This window comes from Pristis pectinata, chromosome 2, assembly GCF_009764475.1.
Source record: "Pristis pectinata isolate sPriPec2 chromosome 2, sPriPec2.1.pri, whole genome shotgun sequence".
In the NCBI taxonomy this organism is placed as follows: Eukaryota; Metazoa; Chordata; class Chondrichthyes; order Rhinopristiformes; family Pristidae; genus Pristis; species Pristis pectinata.
In genome coordinates, this window is record NC_067406.1 from 1,729,337 (window position 1) to 1,753,617 (window position 24,281).

The following is a 24,281-nucleotide window of genomic DNA, read 5'->3' on the forward strand; positions in this document are numbered from 1 at the left end:
ACCAGCATCTTTACTTTCTTAGAAGGTTAAGGAGGTTGGGCTTGTCACCGAACACTCTCATAAACTTCTGCAGATGTACTGTTGAAAGTATCCTGACTGGTTGCATCACGGTCTGGTACAGAAATTCTAATGTGCAGGAACGTAAGGAGCTGTAAAGAGAAGTGGACTCAGCCCAATACATTACAGGCACATCTTTCTCCACCCTCGGTAGTATCTACAGGAGGTTCTGCCTCAAGAATACAACATACATCATCAAAGAACCCCACCATCTGGGCCATGCCATCTTCTTGCAGCTACCATCGGGCAGGAGGTACAGAAGCCTGAAGTCCCACACCACCAGGTTGAGGAACAGCTACTTCCCTTCAACCATTTGGTTCTTGAACCAACCGGCACAACCCTAATTACTACCTCAGGATTACAACACGATGATCACTTTACACTACCATGGACTTTGCTCTAATTATGTTCTTCCTTAGAAAAATTTTATATAATTTATGCTTAATTTATGTTTTCCTTGTGAATGCAGCTTATATGATGCTCTGTGCCTGTGATACTGCTGCAAGCAAGTTTTTCATTGCAGCTGTGCACACATGTACTTGTGCATGTGACAATAAACTGAGCTTTGACTTTGGCTTTGTTGTGGCATGTGCCAATTTGTGGCAAGTAACATTTGAGTCACAAATTGAGATGCCATCATCAGAGATGTGAAAAAGTCTTCATAGAATAGTACAGCACAGGAACAGGCCCTTTGGCACACTATGTGTGCTGAACACGATGTCAGGTCAAACTAATGCTTCCTGCGCTGCACACGGTCCATATTCCCTCCATTCCTGCATACTCAAATGTCTATCTAAAATCCTCTTGAACACCACTACATATCTGCTTCCACTGCTTACCCTTGTCACTGCGTTCCAGGCACCTACCACTGTGTAAAAAATACACTTTACCCCTCTCACATTAAAGCTATGCCCACAGGTATTTGACATTTCTACCCTGGGAAAAAGATTCTGACAGTCCAGGTTTTATGAACTTCTGTCAGGCCTCCCTGCAGCCTGCAACACTCCAGAGAAAACAATCTGGAGTTTGCCCAACCTTATAGCTAATATCCGCTATTATTATTGGTATCGGTTTATTATTGTCATTTGTACCGAGGTCCAGTGAAAAGCTTGTCTTACAAAGCGATCGTACAGGTCAATTCATTACACAGTGCAGTTACATTGTGTTAGTACAGGGTGCATGATGTAGTACAGGTAAAAACAATAACAGTACAGAGTAAGGTGTCACAGCTACAGAGAAATTGTAGTGCAATAAGGTGCAAGGTCACAACAAGGTAGATCGTAATATGATAGTCCGTCTCATTGTATAATGGAACCGTTCAATAGTCTTATCACAGTGGGGTAGAAGCTGTCCTTAAGTCTGGTGGCACGTGCCCTCAGGCTCCTGTATCTTCTACCCGATGGAAGAGGAGAGAAGAGAGAATGTCCCGGGTGGGTGGGATCTTTGATTAGGCTGGCTGCTTCACCAAGACAACAAGAGGTAAAGACAGAGTCCAAGGAGGGGAGGCTGGTGTCCGTGATGTGCTGGGCTGTGTCCACAGCTCTCTGCAGTTCCTTACAGTCCTGGGCAGAGCAGTTGCCGTACCAAGCCGTGATACATCCAGATAGGATGCTTTCTATGGTGCATCGGTAAAAGTTGGTGAGAGTCAAAGGGGACAAACCAAATTTCTTTAGCCTCCTGAGGAAGTAGAGGCACTGGTGAGCTTTCTTGGCTGTGGCATCTATGTGATTTGACCAGGACAGGCTGTTGATGATGTCCACTCCCAGGAACTTGAAGCTCTCAACCCTCTCGACCTCAGCACCATTGATGTAGACAGGTGCATGTACACCGCCCCCTTTACTGAAGTCAGTGACCAGCTCCTTAGTTTTGTTGACATTGAGGGAAAGGTAGTTGTCATGACACCATTCCACTAAGCTCTCTATCTCCTTCCTGTACTTCGATTTATCGCTGTTTGAGGTACAGCCTACAACGGTGGTATCATCTGTAAACTTGTAGATGGAGTTAAAGTAGAATCTGGCCACACAGTCATGAGTGTATCAGGAGTAGAGTGGAGAGCTGAGGACGCAGCCTTGTGGGGCACCAGTGTTGAGAATAATCGTGCTGGAGGTATTGCTGCCTATCCTCACTGATTGCAGTCTGTTTGTTAGAAAGTCAAGGATCCAGTTATAGAGGGAGGTGTTGAGTCCTAGGTCTCGGAGTTTGGTGACAAGCTTGCTTGGGATTATTGTATTGAAGGCAGAGCTGTAGTCAGTAAACAATAGTCTAACATAAGTGTCTTTACTGTCCAGATGCTCCAGAGCTGATTGTAGGCCCATGGAGATGGCATCCGCTGCATCTAATCCAGGTAGCATCTTGGTAAACCTCTTCTGCACCCTCTCCAAAACCTCCACATCCTTTCTGTAATGGAGGGATCACAACTGCCCGCAATACTCTTAAGTGTGGCCTAACCAAAGTTTTAAACAGCTGCACCATGACTTCCTGACTCTTAGGCTCTGTGGCCCTAAGGAAAGCACGCCATATGCCTTCTTTACCACTCTAAGTACTTGCGTTGCCATTTTCAGGGAAATACAGACTGAGATCCCGAGATCCCTCTGTACATCAATGCTCTTAAGGGTCCTGCCATTAACTGTATACTTTCCCCTTACATTTGACCTCCCAAAGTGCAACACCTCACACTTGCCCAGATTAAACTCTATCTGCCATCTCTCTGCCGATAACTGTAACTGATCTATATCCTGCTGTATCCTTTGACGACCTACTTCACTCTCCGCAACTCCACCAATGTTGGTGTTGTCTGCAAACTTACTAACCAGCCCATCTACATTTTCATCCAAGTCATTTATATATGTAGCAAACAACAGAGGTCCCAGCACTGATCCTTGCGGAACACCACAGGTCACAGGCCTCCAGCCAGAATAGCACCCTTCCACCACTGCCCTCTGTCTGTCATGCAGTTCTGTACATGATAAAGTGGTTTGATAGGATAGCTACAAAGAGAGTTTTAACACTGGTGAGAGATTCCAGAACAAGTAGCATAATCTCACAATTAGAACTTGGCCGTGTGAAAATGGATACTTTTTCATCCCTTTTCTACTCAGTCCTCGAGACTTCATTAATGCCTTAACCCAGTTTCTCTCAAGAACCTTTTTAGAAATTGGCAGATATCCCCGTAGAGTTTTAATGCATCCTCTATCTTCTGAGCTTCATCTCGTATCTTTTTAGCTACTTCAGTTTTACTTCCTTTGTGAAGCTCAATGGAGTCCTTTGCAATAGAGTAGATGTCCCACGCTACAAAGAATGCTCCCAGAACTCCTGAAAGAACTCTTGTAGTTTTGGACAAAGCCAGAGGAGTTCTCCAAAGCAGGCGTTCCACATTTCTAGTTTCCAGTGCATACTGTGTGCTTCGAACATTGTGACTCAGTGATGTCAATTTCTTAGCTAGTTCTTTTAGGCCAGGAGTTTTCCTTAATACTTGTTTGGCCATAACTGCTGCTGTCACATCAGTTATTTTCATGACGATGGAACGAGATTGCAATGCAGCTTTAACTTCAGGTAAATCCATTTTCCTGCATTCATCGAAGACTTTTATTGCCTTCCGAACCCCTTGTAAATGCAATCTGCCTTTAGCTTCGGGCAAATATTTTGCCCTACATTTATTGCAAATTTCCTTTGGTTTGATGATGGCTTGAAAATCTCTCATTGTGTCTTCATTATAATCACATTCTGTAATTTCTCCCTCACCGAGGTGACTCAAGAACTGGAGGTCATTACAGATGTCTTTTAAGTGTTCTGACATTTCCTTCTGATCTCTGTTATATTGTCTTATGATCTCATCTACTTTTTTTTGCTTCTTTGACCGCTTAACATGTTCGGTGATGCCAGCTGTCAAGTTAGTGACAGCACCAGCTCCACCTATGCTCGCTCCCACAGCAGTGAGCACCAAGGACACGCCTGCTGTGAAAGGAGCAGCAATTATTCCTGCAAGAGTTAGTGCACCACCTGCAGCACCTGCAGATGACCCTGTGACATTCGCAATTGTTGCCCCTTTGTGACACCGATCAATACTGTTTGCAATCTCTTGTAGCTGACGTATATGTCTGGTCATTCGACATTCCCACTTAGGAAACTCATTTACAAAGTGTTGTATGGTGTCTGTTCTCATTTCCAGTTCATATCGGTCCCTGTTAAGAATAAAAAATTAATTTTCTCTCATTTTTGCAATGGTGCACATTCTTAGAATTACAATGACAGAAACTACACTTTATCAAGATGTAAGTTCTGTGAAAACAGATACAACGAAGGTTAATGCTGGAACTGAGCTGTGATCCTGCACACATCTGAAGAGAACACTTCATAAACAGGTTAAACTGGTCATTCAAAAGTGAAATAATGAGAGTTCAGAGCCAATGTGTTCCCATAGTTCTTTCTCAGTGCATCAGGTGACAGTCCTGCTCTGTTTGTAACTGAGCCCAACTCACTGAAGTCATTGTTTTTGGTGAACTGTCTGAAGTATTGATGGTGCATGGTCAGTGTGACCGTTCGTGCAGACTGCGCTCGTGCTGGTGACCCTTGTGAGTGTGACCAAGGTTAACCTGGACTTGTGAAAGCAGGGTGGTTAAATTAAATGGTTGTCATTTGGATTTGAGGTGGGATGGAGGGAGGGTGTGGGGCAGTGACCAGCCAGGAGGATGGAGATGGAGAAAGCAAAGCTACATTCATTCGTTACATACCTGCAGAACCAACAATATTCTGGACTGAGTTTCCTGTCTGTAAGCACAAAAACCTACCAATTTATAGTACTCCTTGCAGAGAACTCAAAAGCATTAGAATCATGTTAGAATGTATAAAGTAATTAAACCTAAGGGCCCGGCAGTCCATTTGTGAGATAACTGAACCAGAGTCTGAATCTTTTCAGCAATTGCAGTTTTACTGTCTTTGCTCCTTCCATAATCGCAATGGGCATCAAATGATGGTGTTCACAGAACAGAACCACTGCACTTGCTCTACTGTAGTTATGTTTATCATGTCATTATGTTTAGGCACATTATATTTATACTGTCGTTATGTTCAGACATGGTAGTGTAGCGGTTAGCGTGACGCTATTACAGCGCCAGCGACCTGTGTTCAATTCCGGCCGCTGTCTGTAAGGAGTTTGTACATTAAGAAAAACCATAGAAAAACTGTAGAAAACTACAGCACAGAAATAAGGCCATTCGGCCCTTCTAGTCTGTGCCGAAACATTATTCTGCTAGACCCATTTACTTACCCCCAGCCCATACCCCTCCAGACCTCTCTCATCCATGTATCTATCCAATTTACTCTTAAAAGTTAAGAGCGAGCCTGCATTTACCACATCAGATGGCAGCCCATTCTACACTCCCACCACTCTTTGAGTGAAGAAGTTCCCTCTAATTTTCCCCCTAAACCTTTCCCCTTTCACCCTAAAGCCATGTCCTCTTGTTCTCCCCGTGTCTGCGTGGGTTTCCTCTGGGTGCTCCAGTTTCCTCCCACATTCCAAAGACGTACGGGTTAGGAAGTTGTGGGCGTGCTATGTTGGTGCCGGAAGCGTGGCGACACTTGCGGGCTGCCCCAAAACACTCTACACAAAAGTTGTATTTCACTGTGTTTTGATGTACATATGACTAATAAAGATTTCTTATTTTGTTGTGTAAGTTGTGTATAATTTATGTTAATTTAAGTTTATGTTAACTTGAGTTTGTTCTTGTAATATACTGCCCTGCTGCTGCATAAAGCTAATTTTCATGGCATTTACACCCTGGTAGTTTTTACTTTAAACATTTTAACAAAACTTTACACTTTCACAGTTTATTTTTTTATGTATGCCTCACAATAAACGTTCCAGGGAATTGTGCACAGAAGTTTCGGGCATGGAGCAGTGAGGATAATCAGCACTGAAGAAATGTGGGCCTAAATTAGAAAAACAGTTTTTTCATGGAAGTACAAAGATCTATTTAATCACAGTCATCACCTGACCTGTTTTGTGATGTGCTCAGATCTGTCCTGTCAGCACCACCCAGAAATTAGTAGTGCACCCCATCCATGTATTCCAGAGCAGGAGATTTCACTAGGATACTGAGATCTCAGGACACCAATAGAACATTACAGCACAATACAGGCCTTTCGGCCCACGATGCCGTGCTGACCGTTTAACCTACTCTAAGATCAATCTAATCATTCCCTCCGACATACGTCTCCATTTTTCTGTCATCCATGAGCATATCTAAGAGTCTCTTAAATGTCCCTAATGTCACTGCCTCTACCAGCACTCCTGGCAGTGCATTCTGCACCCCAACGCTCTCTGTGTAAAAAGCTTACCTCTGATAACTCCCTGTACTTTTCTCCAATCACCTTAAAATTATGCCCCCTCATGTTAGCTATTTCCACCCTGGGAAAAAGTCACTGGCTGTCCACTTGATCTATGCCTCGTGTCATCTTGTACACCTCCATCAGGTCACCTCTCATCTTCCTTTGTCCCAAAGAGAAAAGCCCTAGCTCACTCAACCTATCCTAGAACCATACAACCATAGAACAATACAAGACGATACAGGCCCTTCGGCCCACCATGTTGTGCCGCCTTTCAAACCACACCTAAGACTATCTAACCCCTTCCTTCCACATACCCCTCTATCTTAAATTCCTCCATATGCTTATCTAACAATCTCTTGAACTTGTCCAATGTATCAGCCTCCACCACCACCCCAGGCAGCGCATTCCATGCACCAACCACTCTCTGGGTGAAAAACCTCCCTCTGACATCACCCTTGAACTTCCCACCCATTAAAGCCATGTCCTCTTGTTTTGAGCATTGGCGACCGGGGAAAGAGGCGCTGGCTGTCCGCTCTATCTATTCCTCTCAATATCTTGAATACCTCTATCATGTCTCCCCTCATCATCCTTCTCTCCAATGAGAACAGCCCTAGCTCCTTTAGTCTCTCCTTGTAATCCATACTCTCTAATCCAGGCAGCATCCTGGTAAATCTCCTCTGCACCCTTTCCAGTGCCTCCACATCCTTCCTATAATGAGGTGACCAGAACTGGACACAGTACTCTGTGTGGCCTAACCAGAGTTTTGTAAAGCTGCATCATCACTTCGTGGCTCTTAAGCTCGATCCCTTGACTTATGAAAGCCAACATCCCATATGCTTTCAAAACTACCGTATCTACCTGTGAAGCAACTTTCAGTGAATTGTGGATATGAACCCCTAGATCCCTCTGCTCCTCCACACTGCCCAGAATCCTGCCGTTTACCTTGTACTCCTCCTTGGAGTTTGTCCTTCCAAAGTGTAGTACCTCACACTTCTCTGGATTGAACTCCATCTGCCACTTGTCAGACCAGCTCTGCATCCTATCAATATCCCTCTGCAAGCTTCGACAGCCCTCCACACTATCCACAACACCACCGATCTTTGTGTCATCTGCAAACTTGCTAACCCACCCTTCCACCCCCTCATCTAAGTCATTAATAAATATCACAAAAAGTGCAGGTCCCAGAACCGATCCCTGTGGGACACCACTAGTCACAGCCCTCCAATCCGAATGAACACCCTCCACCACAACCCTCTGCTTTCTACAGGCAAGCCAATTCTGAATCCACACTGCCAAACCTCCCTGGATCCCTTGGCCTCTGACCTTCTGAAGAAGCCTACCATGTGGAATCTTATCAAACGTCTTACTAAAATCCATATAGACCACATCCACTGCACTACCCTCATCAATCTTTCTGGGCACCTCCTCAAAGAACCCTATCAGGCTTGTGAGGCAAGATGTTCCCTTCACAAAGCCATGCTGGCTGTCCCTAATCAGTCCATGATTCTCTCAATGCTCATAGATCATATCTCTTAGAATCCTTTCTAGCAGCTTACCCACCACAGACGTAAGGCTCACCGGCCTGTAATTCCCTGGACTATCCCTACTACCTTTCTTAAATAAGGGGACAACATTCACCACCCTCCAATCCTCCGGTACCATCCCCGTGGACGAGGACTCAAAGATCCTTACCAGCGGTTCAGCAATCTCCTCCCTCGCCTCACGAAGCAGCCTGGGGAATATTCCATCAGGCCCTGGGGACTTATCTGTCCTAATATTTTCTAACAGCTCCAACACATCCTCTCTCTTTTTATCTACATACTCTAGAACATTATCCTCACCTACACTGGCCAAAGCGTCATCAAGACCCCTCTCCTTGGTGAATACTGAAGAGAAGTATTCATTGAGAACCTCACCCACTTCCACAGCTTCCAGGCACATCCTCCCACCTTTGTCTTTAATCGGACCTACCTTTACTCTAGCCATCCTTCTGCTCTTCATGTACGAGAAAAAAGGCTTGTGATTCTCCTTAACGCTACTCGCCAAAGCCTTTTCATGTCCCCTTCTCGCTCTCCTCAGCCCTTTCTTAAGTTCTTTCCTTGCTACTCTATATTCCTCAGGAGCCCTGTCTGATCCTTGCTGCTTACACCTTATGTATGCTGCCTTCTTCCTAACTAGTCGTTCCACCTCTCTCGTCACCCACAGTTCCTTCAGCCTACCATTCCTTCTCTGCCTCACCGGGACAAATTTATCTCTAACATCCTGCATAAAATCCCTGAACATCGACCACATCTCCATAGTACATTTCCTTTCGAAAATGTCATCCCAATTTACACTCCCAAGTTCTCACCTTATAGTCTCATAATTCGCCTTTCCCCAATTGGATATCTTCCCGTCCTCTTTGCTCCTATCCCTGTCCATGACAATTCTAAAGGTTACGGAGCAATGGTCACTGTCCCCGAAATGCTCACCCACCGATAGATCTGCCACCTGTCCTGGTTCATTACCAAAACTAGATCTAATATGGCATTCCCTCTAGTCAGCCTGTCAACATACTGTGTCAGGAATCTATCCTGGACACACTTAACAAACTCTGCCCCACCTAAACCTTTGGCGCTAAGTAGGTGCCAATCAATATTTGGAAAGTTGAAGTCTCTCTTTATAATAAACCTGTTATTTTCACATCTTTCCAAATACTGCCACCCAATCTGCTCCTCAGTATCCCTACTGCTACCGGGGGGCCTATAGAATACTCCCAGGAGGGTAACTGCCCCTTTCTTCTTCCTAACTTCCACCCATATTGACTCTAGAGAGGATCCTACATTATCTACCCTTTCTGCAGCTGTAACCGTGTCCCTGACCAGTATCGGCACCCTTCCTCCTCTTCTCCCCCCCTCCCTATCCCTTTCAAAACACTGAAAACCAGGAACATTCAATATCCATTCCTGCCCTGACGTCAGCCACAATATCATAGTCCCATGTACTTATCCAATAGACATCATAAGACATGCTCTCCAATCCAAGTAGCATCCTGGTAAATCTGCTCTGCACCCTTTCTAAAGCTCACATCCTTCCTATAATGAGGTGGCCAGAACTGAACACAATACTCTAAGTGTGTTCTATCCAGGGTTTTATCGAGCTGCAACATTACCTTGTGGCTCTTGAACTCAGTCCCCCAACTAATGAAGGCCAACACACCATACGCCTTCTTAACAACCCTATCAAGCTGCGCGGCAACTTTGAGGGATCTGTGGACTTGGGCCTGAAGATTCCTCTGTTCCTTCACACGGCTAGGAATCCTGCCATTAACACTGTATCCTGTCTACAATTTCAACCTTCCAAAGTGAATGACTTCACACTTTTCTGGGTTGAACTCTGTATGCCACTTCTCAGCTCAGCTTTACGTCCTATCAACGTCCCGTTGTAACCCTCGACGATGTTCTACACTGTCCACAACAGCAATAACCTTCGTGCCATCTGCAAACTTACTAACCCACCCTTCCACCTCCGCATCCAAGTCATTTATAAAAATCACAAAGAGCAGGGGTCCCCGAGCAGATCCCAGCAGAACACCACTGGTCACTGACCTCAAGGCAGAATATTCTCCATCCACAACCACACTCTGCCTTCTATGGGCGAGCCAATACCGAAACCACACAGCCAAGTTTCCCTGGATCCCATATCTCCCGACTTTCTGAATGAGCCTATCATGTGGAACCTTATCAAACGCCTTACTAAAGTCCATATGCACAACATCCACTGCTCTACCCTCATCAATGTGTTTTGTCACATTCTCAAAGAACTCAATCAGGCTCGTGAGGGATGACCTGCCCCTCACAAAGCCATGCTGACTGTCCCTAATCAGCCTATGCTTCTCCAAATGCTCATAAATCCTGTCCCTAAGAATCTTTTGCAATAATTTGCCCACCACTGAAGTAAGACTCACTGGTCTGTAATTCCCAGGGTGATACCTACTCCCTTTCTTGAACAAAGGAACAACATTTGCCACCATCCAATCATCTGGTCCTACTCCTGTGGCCAGTGAGGATGCAAAGATCGTCACCAAGGGCTCAGAAATCTCTTCCCTTGCTTCCTGTAGTTTACCCCTCGAGACTTATCAATCGCCTACCTCCTCCGACTCCAGGCACATGTTTCCTCATCTATCCTTAATCGGTCCTATCTTCACTCTAGTCATCCTTCTGTTCTTCACGTATGAGTAGAACGTCTTTGGGTTTTCCTTAATTCTAGTCACCAAGGCCTTCTCATGCCCCCTTCTCACTCTCCTCGGTCCATTCCTAAGCTCCCTCCTGGCTAACTTGTAACTCTCCAGGGCCCTGTCTGATGCTTGCTTCCTAAAGGTTAAGTAAGCTTCTTTCTTCCTCTTCACTAGATATTCCACATCTCTTGTCAACCATGGTTCCTTCACCCTGCCATCAATTTTCCTGCCTCATTTAGACAAACCTTCCAGAACCCCATGTAGGTGATCTCTAATCAACCTTCACATTTCCATTGTGCATTTCCTTGTCTACATCTGCTGCCAATTTCCGCTCCCAAGTTGCTGCCTAATAGCATCATAATTCCCCCTCCCTCGATTAAATACTTTCCCATACCGTCTGCTCCTATCCCTTTCCAAGTCAAGGGTAAAGGTCAGGGAGTTGGGGTCACTGTCTCCGAAATGCTCACCCACCGAGAGATCTGACACCTGACCAGGTTCTTTGTCTAGTACCAGATCCAGAATGGCCTCTCCTCTAGTCGGCCTGTCTACATATTGTGTCAGGAATCCTTCCTGGACAAAGCTAACAAATTCCATTGCAACCAAACCTTTGGGAAGTTGAAATCACCCATGACAACAACCTTGTTATTGTTGCACCTTTCTAAAATCTGCCTCCTAATCTGTTCTTTAGTGTCTTTGTTGCTATTTGTGGGGGACTGTAGAATGCTCCCAATACAGTGATTGCTCCCTTCCTGTTTCTGACTTCCACCCACAGTGATATCTTCCCTTTCTGCAGCTGTGATACTGTCCCTGATCAGCAAAGCCACTCCCCCACCTCTTTTACCTCCCTCCCTGTCCCTTTTGAAACATCTAAACCCCATAACTTCCAGCAGCTATTCCTGCCCTTGTGACAGCCAAGTCTCTGCAATGGCCACAACATTGTAGTTCCATGTACTTACCCATGCTCTAAGTTCAGGTAATGTTCATGAGCTGAGTATTGCAAGGACCAAACATTGAGATGAACTTTCTGTGACAATGTTTTGGTTATTGCAGATTGCTCAGTCCTTTTTTGTGTTTCAGCATCATTGTACTTGTAAAGACTGTCTATGACTGAGGCATCTACCAATAGCACGGGCCTGAAGTTGGGACAATAGCAGGGAACTTCACGGAGCTCCAATTGGGAGTTTGTGGAAATATCGCACTTGGTGCTCAAGAGAATACATCAGTATCGGCTCCTTCAGTCATTCCATCTCTTCTAAACTCTTACCATTGAGAAATGTGATCTCACCTTTGGTGATGAATCTTACAATTTACTGATTATTCTAACATTTCATTTATTTATTTGCTTGGGCCTCTCTTTATTGATCGTATCAGCTATATAGTGATCACCATGTTGCGTGAAGGGGCAAGGAGGGTAAGTAGCTGGTAAGTAGGTAAAGGTAAGGTTTACCTGTTGTCTATTATAGATTTGTAGGTGGGACTAACTAGGGAACAAAGAGAAAGGTAGTCAGATGGAGGACATGGTGGTGTGTTGCAGCCGTTTGATGTGGGAACTCGTGGACCTTGCTGCGGTCCAAGATGGCCACATCTGCAGTAAGTGCTTGAGGCTGGACGAACTTCAGCTCAGAGTTGATGAGCTGGAGTCGCAGCTACAAACACTGCGCAGCATAAGGGAGGGAGAGAGTTATGTAGACACGGTCCATCAGGTGACAGTCACCCCCATTAGAGCAGGTACATCTGAGGTTCAGGAGGCAGATAGAATGGTGATTGTCAAGGGAGGGAAGAGGAAGAAGAAGTCAGGCAGGCAGACAGACAGAGCAGAGAACCCCGGAGGCTGTTCCCCTCAGTAACAGGTTTTCGGCCTTGGAGGCTGTTGAGGGGGATGACCTGCAGGGGCCTAGTTGCAGTTACCAGGTCTCTGGCACTGGGACTGGTACTGCTGCTCAGAAGGGAAGGGTGGGAAAGAGACATGCGGTAGTGATAGGGGACTCGATAGTCAGGGAAACAGACAGGAGGTTCTGTGGCAGTGAGCATGAATCCCGGATGGTATGTTGCCTCCCACGTGCCAAGTTCCGGGATGTCACTGATCGGGTCCACAGGATTCTTGAGTGGGAGGGAGACCAGCCAGAAGTTGTGGTTAATGTTGGCACCACGACATAGGTAGGAAGGGGGATGAGGTCCTGAAGAGTGAGTTTAGGGAGCTAGGCAGAAGATTGAGGAACAGGACCTCAAGGGTAGCAATCTCGGGATTGCTGCCAGTGCCACATGATAGTGAAGGCAGGAATAGGAGGAGGTGGCAGATAAATGTGTGGTTGAGAAGTTGGTGCAGGAGGGAGGGTTTTAGATTTCTGGATCATTGGGATCTCTTCTCGGGAAGGTGGGACCTGTACAGAGAGGACGGGTTGCACCCGAACCAGAAGGGGGCCAATATCCTTGCGGCTAGGTTTGCTAGGGTGGTTCGGGAGGGTTTAAACTAGTTTGTGAGGGGGAAGGGAACCGGAGGAGTAGGTGAGAGGAAGAAGGGGATGGGGAAAAGTTAGATCAAACAGGTAGAGAGGCTGTGAGGAAGGAGAAGCAGAATACAGGCTATAAAAGTAGTAAGGTAGATGGACTGAAGTGTGTTTACTTAAATGCAAGAAGTGTCACGAATAAGGGGGATGAACTGAGGTCTTGGATAAGTATGGGGGACTATGGTATTGTGGCTATTACTGAGACTTGGCTGACGTCAGGACAGGAGTGGATATTGAATATTCCTGGTTTTCGGTGTTTTAAGAGGGATGGGGAAGTGGGGAGAAGAGGAGGAGGGGTGGCGATACTGGTCAGGGACACTGTTACGGCATTGGAAAGGATGGATGTTATAGAAGGGTCATCTCTAGAGTCCGTATGGGTGGAATTAAGGAACAAGATAGGAGCAGTTACTCTACTAGGAGTATTCTATAGGCCCCCCGGTAGCAGTAGAGATATAGAGGAGCAGATTGGCAGGCAGTGTTTGGAGAGAAGCAAAAATAACAGGGTTGTGAAACTGGGAGATTTCAACTTCTGAAATATAGACTGGAACCTGCTTAGTGCCAAAGGTTTAGATGGGACAGAATTTGTTAAATGTGTCCAGGAGGGATTCCTGACGCAGTATGTCGACAGGCCGACTAGAGGGAATGCCATGTTAGATCTAGTTTTAGGAAATGAACTGGGACAGGTGAAGGATCTATTGGTGGGTGAGCATTTGGGGGACAGTGACCATTGCTGCATAACCTTTCAAATTGTCATGGACAGGGACAGGTGCAGAGAGGACAAGAGGATTTTAAATTGGGGAAGGGCGAACTATGAGGCGAGAAGGAGAGAACTTGGGAGTGTAAATTGGGATGTCCTTTCTGAAGGGAAATGTACCATGGGGATGTGGTCGATGTTCAGGGAGCTTCTGCAGGATGTTAGGGATAAATATGTCCCAGTGAGGTGGTGATGGAACCGTGAGTGACGAGAGAGGTGGAACAACTTGTTCGGGAGAAGAAGGTAGCATACATGAGGTATAAGCAGCAAGGTTCAGACAGGGCCTGTGAGGAATATAGAGTAGTGAGGAAGGAACTTAAGAAAGGGCTGAGGAGACCCAGAAGGGGACATGAAAAGGCATTGGCTAGTAGGGTTAAGGAAAATCCCAAGGCCTCTTTCACCTACGTGAAGGGTAGGAGGATGGCCAGGGTAAAGGTACGTCTGATTAAAGACAGAGGTGGGAGGATGTGCCTGGAGGCGGCGGAAGTGGGAGAAGTTCTCAATGAATACTTCTCTTCGGTATTCACCTAGGAGAGGGGTCTTGATGATGCGGAAGGGAGTGCCGGTAAGGGTAATGTTCTCAATGTTGTAAATATCAAGAGAGAGGATGTGTTGAAGTTGTTAAGTAATATCAAGACAGATAAATCTCCGAAGCCTGACGGGATTTTCCCCAGGCTGCTTCGAGAGGCGAGGGAGGAGATTGTTGAAACGCTGGTAAGGATCTTTGAGTCCTCGTTGTCCACGGGGATGGTGCCAGAGGATTGGAGGGTGGCGATTGTTGTCCCCTTGTTCAAAAAAGGTAGTAGGGATAGTCCAGGGAATTATAGACAGGAGACTCTCACGTCTGTGGTGGGTAAGCTTTTAGAAAGGATTCTAAGGGATAGGATCTATGAACACCTAGAGAATCATGGACTGATTAGGGACAGCCAGCATGGCTTTGTGAAGGGAAGATCTTGCCTCACAAGCCTGATAGAGTTCTTTGAGGAGGTGACGAGGAAGATTGATGTGGGGAGCGCGGTGGATGTGGTCTATATGGATTTGCTAAGGCGTTTGATAAGGTTCCTCATGGTAGGCTTCTTCAGAAGGTCAGAGGCCAAGGGATCCAGGGAAGCTTGGCTGTGTTGATTAGGAATTGGCTTGCCTGTAGAAAGCAGAGGGTTGTTGTGGAGGGAGTGCCCTCGGATTGGAGGACAGTGACTAGTCATGTCCCGCAGAGATCGGTTCTGGGACCTATACATTTTGTGATATTTATAGATGATTTAGATGAGGGGGTGGAGGGCTGGGTTAGTAAGTTTGTGGACGACACTAAGATCGGCGGTGTTGTGGATAGTGTGGAGGGCTGTCGGAGCTTACAGAGGGATATTGATAGGATGCAGAGCTGGGCTGAGAAGTGGCAGATGGAGTTCAATCTGGAGAAGTGTGAGGTGGTACACTTTGGAAGGACAAACTCCAGGGCAGAGTACAGGGTAAATGGCAAGGTACTTGGCAGTGTAGAGGAGCAGAGGGATCTGGGGGTTCATATTCACAGTTCATTGAAAGTTGCCTCACAGGTGGAAAGAGCAGTTAAGAAGGCCAATGGGATGTTGGCTTTCATAAGTCGCGGGATTGAGTTTAAGAGCCGTGAAGTGATGATGCAGCTTTACAAAACTCCAGTTAGACCACACTTAGAGTACTGTGTTCAGTTCTGGTTGCCGCATTATAGGAAGGATGTGGAGGCGTTGGAGAGGGTGCAGAGGAGATTTACCAGGATGCTGCCTGGATTAGAGTGTATGGAATATGAGGAGAGGCTTAAGGTGCTAGGGCTTTATTCACTGGAAAGGAGGAGGATGAGAGGAGACATGATAGAGGTATATAAAATATTGAGAGGAATAGATAGAGTAGACAGTCAGTGCCTCCTTCCCAGGGCACCAATGCTCAGGACAAGAGGGCATGGCTTTAAGGTTATGGGTGGGAGGTTCAGGGGAGATGTCAGGGGGAGGTTTCTCACCCAGAGAGTGGTTGGTGCATGGAATGCACTGCCTGGGGTGGTGGTGGAGGCAGATACATTGGACAGGTTGAAGAGTTTGTTGGATAGGCATATGGTGGTGTGTGAGATAGAGGGATATGCAGGAGGAAAGGGTTAGATAGTGTGAGGGTGGCTTGATGGACGGCACAACATGGTGGGCCGAAGGGCCTGTTTTGTGCTGTATGGTTCCATGGTTCTATGGTTTACTGATTACCCTGATTATTTATTGATAGATCACCCTCATGGCGATTATCAGGTGTCGAAAATGACTTGTCATTCATCAATAAGAGTGATCTGGAACTTGGGTTGTTCAGATTTTCCCAGTCTCCAAACAAGGTGCATTCTTTGTTACCTGGATCCTGAAATATTTCCATTGTGCAAACCTGCCTCCATTGGATTGTGCTGAAATAATGGATCTGGAAAGCAGGAATGTTAACAGATATTAGTTTGTGTTAATATTGTGAGGATGTACCTCACAATTAAATGTTTATGTCACATTTCAGTTCTGCAGAATTACCTCAAATTTCAATTTATACAAAAGCAAAGTGGACACCAAGGGCCCTAACACCCTTGACCACTGCTATACAACCATCAAAGATGCCTTCTGAGCCACCCCTCGCCCTCACTTTGGGAAATCAGACCATCAGGCTGTGCTCCTTCTCCCTGCATACAACCAGAAACTGAAACGGGAGGATCCAGTACAGAGAGTTGTGCAATGCTGGTCTGAGGAAACAGATGAACTCCTATGTGACTGCTTTGAGTCAGTGAACTGGTCCATGTTCAAAGACCCAGCTGCCAGCCTTGATGAGTACGTCACCACCATCACAGACTTTATCAGCAAGTGTGTTGGTGACTGTGTGCCAAAGAGGAATTATGGGTGTTGCCAAACTGGAAACCGTGGAAGAACCTGGAGATCCACTCCCTGGGCAGGCAGGGTAGTGTAGGGGCAGGCACAGTAGTGTAGCAGTTAGCATAACGCTTTACAGCGCCAGTGACCCGGGTTCAAATCCGGCCACTGTCTTTAAGGAGTTTATATATTCTCCCCATGTGCGCGTGGTTTTCCTCCGGGTGCTCTGGTTTCCTCCCACATTCCAAAGACGTACGGGTTAGGAAGTTGTGGGCGTGCTATGTTGGTGCCGGAAGCGTGGCGACACTTGCGGGCTGCCCCCAGATGATACCACTGTTGTAGGCCTTATCTCAAACGGTGATGTCAGAGTACAGGAAGGAGATAGAGAGCTTAGTGGAATGGTGTCATGACAACAACCTTTCCCTCAATGTCAACAAAACTAAAGAGCTGGTCACTGACTTCAGGAAACAGGGCGATGGACATGCACCTGTCTACATCAACAGTGCTGAGGTCAAGAGGGTTGAGAGCTTCAAATTCTTAAGAGTGAACATCATCAACAGCCTGTCCTGGTCAAATCACGTAGATGCCATGGCCAAGAAAGCTCACCAGCACCTCTACTTCCTCAGGAGGCTGAAGAAATTTGCAATATCCCCTTTGACACTCACCAACTTTTATCGATGCACCATAGAAAGCGTCCTATCCGGATGCATCACGGCTTGGTACGGCAACTGCTCTGCTCAGGACCACAAGAAACTGCAGAGAGTTGTGGACACAGCGCAGCGCATCAAGGACACCAGCCTCCCCTCCTTGGACTCTGTCTTTACTTCTCACCGCCTTGGAGAAGAAGCCTGCATAATCAAAGACCCCACCCACTTGGGACATCTCTCTTCTCTCCTCTTCCATCAGTAGAAGATACAGGAGCCTGAGGGCATATACCACCAGACGTAAGAATCATAGAATCATAGAACAGTAGAGCACAATACAGGCCCTTCAGCCCACAATGTAGTGCCGACCTTTAAACCTCGCCTAAGACTATCTAATCCCTTCCTCCCACATATCCCTCTATTTTAAATTCCTCCATATGCTTATCTAACAATCACTTGAATTTGACCAATGTACCTCCTCCACCACCGCCCCAGGCAGTGCATTCCCTGCCCCAACCACTCTCTGGGTAAAATACCTTCCTCTGATATCTCCCTTGAACTTCCCACCCATTACTTTGAAGCCATGCCCTCTTGTATTGAGCATTGGTGCCCTGGGAAAGAGGCGCTGGCTGTTCACTCTATCTATTCCTCAATATTTTGTACACCTCTATCATGTCTCCCCTCATCCTCCTCCTCTCCAAAGAGTAAAGCCCTAGCTGCCTTAATCTCTCCTCATAATCCATACTCTCTAAACCAGGCAGCATCCTGGTAAATCTCCTCTGCACCCTTTCCGATGTTTGCACATCCTTCCTATAATGAGGTGACCAGAACTGGACACAGTACTCTAAGTGTGGTCTAAGTATGGTTTTGTAGAGCTGCATCATTACCTCGTGGCTCTTAAACTTGATCTCACGACTTATGAAAGCTAACATCCCATCAGCTTTCTGAACTACCCTATCCACCTGCGAGGCAACTTTCAGTGATCTGTGGATATAGACCCCCAGATCCCTCTGCTCCTCCACACTGCCCAGAATCCTGCCATTAACTTTGTCTTGGAGTTTGTCCTTCCAAAGTGTACCACCTCACATTTCTCCAGATTGAACTCCATCTGCCACTTCTCAGCCCAGCTCTGCATCCTATCAATGTCCGTCTGCAATCTTCGACAATCCTCCACACTATTCACAACACCACCAACCTTTGTGTCATCTGCAAACTTGCCAACCCACCCTTCCACCCCCTCATCCATGTCATTAATAAAAATCATGAAAAGCAGAGGTCCCAGAACCGATCCCTGTGGGACACCACTAGTCACAGCCCTCCAATCTGAATGCGCTCCCTCCACCACAACCCTCTGCTTTCTACAGGCAAGCCAATTCTGAATCCACACGGCCAAGCTTCCCCGGATCCATTGCCCTCTGACCTTCTGAAGAAGCCTACCATGTGGAACCTTGTCAAATGCCTTACTGAAATCCATGTAGACCACATCCACTGCACTACCCTCATCAATCTGTCCTGTCACATCCTCAAAGAACACCATCAGGCTTGTGTGACATGATCTGCCCTTCCCAAAGCCATGCTGGTTCTCTGTGATCAGACTATGATTCTCCAAATGCCCATAGATCCTATCTCTAAGAATCCTTTCCAACAGCTTGCCCACCACAGACGTAAGGCTCACTGGTCTGTAATTCCGTGGACTATCCCTACTACCTTTTTTGAATAGGGGGACAACATTTGCCACCCTCCAATCCCCTGGTACCATTCCTGTGGACAACGAGGACTCAAAGATCCTAGCCAAAGGTTCTGCAATCTCCTCCCTCGCCTCGCGGAGCAGCCTGGGTGATATTCCATCAGGCCCTGGGGACATATTTTCTAACAGCTCCAACACATCCTCTCTTGATATCAACATGCTCTAGAACATTAACACCAACACTGTCATCAAGACCCCTCTCCTTGGTAAATACTGAAGAGAAGTATTCATTGAGAACCTCACTCACTTCCACAGCTTTCAGGCACATCTTCCCACCTTTACACAAGATCACAAGACAAGGGAGCAGAAGCAGGCCATTTGGCCCATTGAGTCTGCTCCAAGGAAAAGGGAAAAAGAAATGGGGAATGGGGAGGAAAAAGAACCTATTCTCATCCCAATTTCCGGCCCTATCCCCATATCCCTTGATACCCTGACTATTTAGATATCTATCTATCTCCTCCTTGAACGCCCCCACTGATCTGGCCTCCACTGCTGTACGTAGCAAGGAGTTCCACAAATTCACCACCCTCTGGCTAAAGAAATTTCTCCTCATCTCTGTTTTGAAACTGTACCCTCTAATTCTAAGATTGTGCCCTCTGGTTCTGGACTCACCCACCAAGGGAAACAGCCTAGCCACATCTACTCTATCCTTGCCTATCAACATTTTAAACGTCGCTATGAGGTCCCCTCTCATTCTTCTGTACTCCAGTGAGTACAGTCCAAGAGCCGACAAACGCTCATCATACATAAGCCCTTTCATTCCTGGAATCATCCTCGTAAATCTCCTCTGAACCCTCTCAAACGTCAGCACATCCTTCCTAAGATGTGGGGCCCAAAACTGTGCACAATATTCCAAATGAGGCCTCACTAGTGCCCCGTAGAGCCTCATCAACACTTCCTTACTTTTATACACTATACCTCTCGAAATGAATGCCAACATAGCATTTGCTTTCTTTACCACCGATCCGACCTGGTGATTAACCTTGAAGCTATCCTGCACGAGTACCCCCAAGTGCCTTTTACTTCCGTACTTTCAATCTTCTCTCTTTCTAGATAATAATCTGCCTGCTTATTTCTGCTTCCAAAGTATACAACTGCACATTTCTCAACATTGAATCTCATCTGCCATTTCCTTGCCCATTCTCCTAAACTGTCTAGGTCCCTCTGCAACCTTCCTATCTCCTCAATACTCCCTACTCCTCCACCTATCTTAGTGTCATCCACAATCTTAGCCAGGAAACCATTTATTCCATTATCCAAATCATTGATGTACAAGGTAAAAAGGAACGGTCCCAACACCGACCCCTGAGGCACACCACTAGTAACCGGTAACCAACCAGAACGAGATCCTTTTATTTCCACTCTTTACTTCCTGCCAACCAGCCAATGCTCCACCCATTCTGTTATACTTCCCGTAATTCCATGACCTCTCATCTTATTAATCAGTCTCTTGGGAGGCACCTTATCGAAGGCCTTTTGAAAGTCTAAATACACAACATCTACTACCTCTCCCTTATACACCCTACCTGTGATTTCTTCAAAAAACTCCAATAGGTTGGTCAGGCAGGATCTTCCCTTCACAAAACCATGTTGGCTGGGACCTATCTTGCCTTGCGCCTCTAGGTATTCATAACCCCATCCTTGAGGATAGATTCCAATAATTTTCCCACCACTGACGTCAGACTAATAGGTCTGTAATTTCCTTTAACTGCCTCCCACCTTTCTTATACAACGGAACTACATTTGCAACACTCCAGTCCTCCGGAACCATGCCGGAATCTATCGATTCCTGGAAAATTATCTCCAATGCCTCCGCTATCTCTAAAGCTACCTCCTTCAGAACCCGGGGATGCACCTCATCTGGTCCGGGAGACTTATCAGTCTTTAGCCCATTTAGTTTTCCTAGCACCTTCTCCCTAGTAATCTTAACTGAACTCAGTTCCATTTCGTGAGACTCCTGACGAACCCGCACATTGCTGATGTCCTCCACGGTGAAGACCGATGCAAAATATTCATTCAATTCCTCTGCCATCACTCTGTCGTCCATTACAATACCTCCTGCACCGTTATCAATTGGTCCTATATCAACCTGTGTCTCTTTTTTACTCCTTATGTATTTAAAAAACTCTTAGTATCCTTTGGAATGTTATCCGCCAACTTTCTTTCATAATTCATCTTTTCTTTCCTAATGACCTTCTTAGTTTCTCTCTGCAGGTTTTTAAAAGCTTCCCAGTCTTTTCCCACTAATTTTTGCTTCTTTGTACGCCGCCCCTTTTGCTTTTTTTTTAGCCTTCACCTCGCTCGTTATCCACATTTGTGCCTTTTTTCCATTCAAAACCTTTTTTCTTGGAATATATCTATCCTGCATTTTCCTTATTTCCTGTAGAAATTCCTTCCATTTCTCCTCCGCCGTGCCTCCAGCTAGCTTACTCCTCCAATCAATTTGGGCCAACTCCTCTCCCATACCACTGTAATTTCCTTTGTTCCACTGAAATATCGATACACCAGTTATCAGCTTCTCCTTCTCGAAACTGAACTCAATCATATTGTGATCACTGGTTCCCAGTGGTTCCTTTACCTTTAGTTCCCTAATCACCTCCGGTTCATTACACAGCACCCAATCCAAAACAGCCGATCCCCTGGTGGGCTCTTCAACAAGTTGCTCCAGAAAAACGTCCCTTAGACGTTCCACAAACTCACTCTCCTGAGTTCTACCACCTTGCTGGATTTCCCAGTCCACCTTCATGTTAAAATCCCCCATAATTATCTTCGCATTGTCACTCTGGCACGCTTTTTCTATCTCAAACTGCAACTTATCGTCCACTTCCTGACCGCTATTAGGGGGCCTATATCTGACTGCTACTATCGTCCTTTTACCCTTACTATTTCTTAGCTCCACCCATAAGGATTCCACCTCCTCTCACCGAATGTCCTTCCTTTCTATTGATTTTATATCACTACCAACCATCATGGCCACACCTCCCCCTCTGCCCACCCGCCTATCCTTCCTAAACACTGTGTATCCATGGACATTCAGTTCCCAGTCACATCCATCATAAAGCCATGACTCGGTGATTGCCACAATGTCGTATTTATTATTGTAGTTGTGCCACTAGGTCATCTACTTTATTCCTAATGCCGCATGCATTTAAATATAGTACGTTTAGTCCGGTATCTGCTATTGATTTTGTTATACTTCTATTGTTCAGCTGATTATCCTGACTTTCCACTTGTCTATCCTTCTGACCATCTGCACTACATACTATCTTAGACTTGTTCTTATATACCTCATCCCCTATCCTAACATTCTGTATCCTAACATCCTGATTTGTTGTACTTCTATAATTCAGCCAATTATCCTGACTTCTCACCTGCCTGTCCTTCTTGCCATCCTCACTGGACTCGTTTCTATAAACTTCCTCCCTTACCTTAGCATCTTGTAACCTAACATCCTGGTTTCCATCCCCCTGCCAGATCAGTTTAAACCCTCCCCTACAACTAATTTAAACATACCTGCCAGCAAATTGGACACTTTGGAGTTTAGGTGCAACCCATCCTTAGCGAATAGGTCATGCCTCCCCCAAAAATGGTCCCAATTATCCAAAAATCTGAAGTCCTGCCCCCTGCACCAGTGACTCAGCCATGCATTCATCTGCCAGAGCTTTATTTTCTTCCTATCATTGACACGTGGCACTGGTAGTAATCCTGGGATACTACCCTTGAGGTCCTACTTCTAAACCTTCTCCCTAATGTTCCCAGTCGACTTTCCGTGCATGCAGGCAAATACCAGCAGGGAGTGTGAGAATATGAAGCCCCAGCTCGCAGCTGCCGGCCAAGCTTGAAGCCGGAGAAGTCTTGCGGCATTGTGGCAGGACTCTGTGCTGATTTCTGCTGGTCCGCTTAGGTGCTCCCTCCCGCTGATCGGTGTACTTGCACAAGCTTGAAGTTATTAGCTGCCGCGGGACTTGTGTGTTGAAAAGCGGAGTTGAATGATCATATTTGCTGAGGACAAGGTGGAGATGGTGTGCTGTGCAGTGTGTCAGCAATAGTTGTGGTGGAAGCGTGAGAGTTCATTTTTGTGGATAATTGCCTGCTTTGTTGGGGGAATGCGTGTATGTTGATGCATTTGGTTGCAGACATGCAGTGGTGGTTGTGGTGCAGAGTGAAGAAGAGTAGGAGAGGCAAAAGTGGTGGGGAATTAGCTCAAATGGTAGAGCGCTCGCTTAGCATGCGAGAGGTAGCGGGATCGATGCCCGCATTCTCCATTCCTCTTTTGGAATCAGAGGCTCGTCGGGCCATCCGCTTGGCAAAAGATTGCTCGATGGGTCGCTCGATATGTTGAAGGTGCTGGAGGGAGGAGGGGCAGCAAATCCTGTCAGTTTCTGCAGAGGCTGAGACCTGCTGGGTCTACGTGGTTTGAGCGGAGAAACGATGGACGCAGACCAGGCAGTTGCCACTGAGATCAACCGTGAGTGTCGATCTGAGCAGTCTGTCTGCGACTAAGAAGCATAAGTGTGGAGAAGGCATTTGACCGGGCAGCAGGGGGCAAGAACGCAGCAGGCAGAGAGTGTGTGTGTATGTGTGTGTGGGGCGTGCTTATGTCAATAGAAGATAAAGGACGTAATGACGTTGTTGAAGAGGTCAGAAGAAGAAGGAGAGAGAGAGAGAAGGGAGAGAGACACCAGCCTATCGATGGATGAGAAACAATAACTGTGTTTGCCACTGAAATCCATGGATGGAAGTTGGAAGTAATCCGGTGGAGTTCACTTTGTTGCTGACCTGTAGAAGGAAACAGGTATTTGTGTGTGGACGACCACGGTTCGGATGCTTTTCGGGGTGAGGAAGTCACTACCGAGTAAACACTGAAGTGTCGTTTGGGTTCCATCGTGGAACATTTGGATTTCGTATGTACTCTCTCTATGTTTTTCTACATCTACATCTTATCTTCAGACAACGGTGGTTGTTGAAGAAGCCCTTGCTCACGTTTCACCTTATGGCTTGCGGAACTGAACTTTAAGAACCAATCCGGAACAGGGAGTTTGGGACTTTGTCACACACACACAGCTTGCTAATGTTTGAGCAAAGCATGACAACGAGCCTGGTAGGAGTCGAACCTACAATCTTCTGATCCGTAGTCAGATGCGATCTCCATTGCGCCACTGGCCCGAGCCCTTTGC

General features: G+C 46.3%; 1 protein-coding gene and 1 non-coding gene across 2 annotated transcripts; one reads left to right on the forward strand and one right to left on the reverse strand.

Moving 5' to 3' along the window:
• Positions 1 to 2,071: 2,071 nt before the first annotated feature.
• On the reverse strand, positions 2,072 to 24,256 carry LOC127579845 (uncharacterized). Its single transcript, XM_052032835.1, has 3 exons — positions 24,223 to 24,256; positions 16,219 to 16,282; positions 2,072 to 4,238 (listed from the first exon to the last, which is right to left on the reverse strand). The coding sequence occupies exons 1-3, from the start codon at positions 24,254 to 24,256 to the stop codon at positions 3,170 to 3,172; spliced, it is 1,167 nt and encodes a 388-aa protein (XP_051888795.1). The 3' UTR covers positions 2,072 to 3,169.
• Positions 23,297 to 23,369, forward strand: trnaa-agc (transfer RNA alanine (anticodon AGC)). Its single transcript has one exon. It is a non-coding gene; the product is annotated as a tRNA-Ala (tRNA).
• Positions 24,257 to 24,281: the final 25 nt, after the last annotated feature.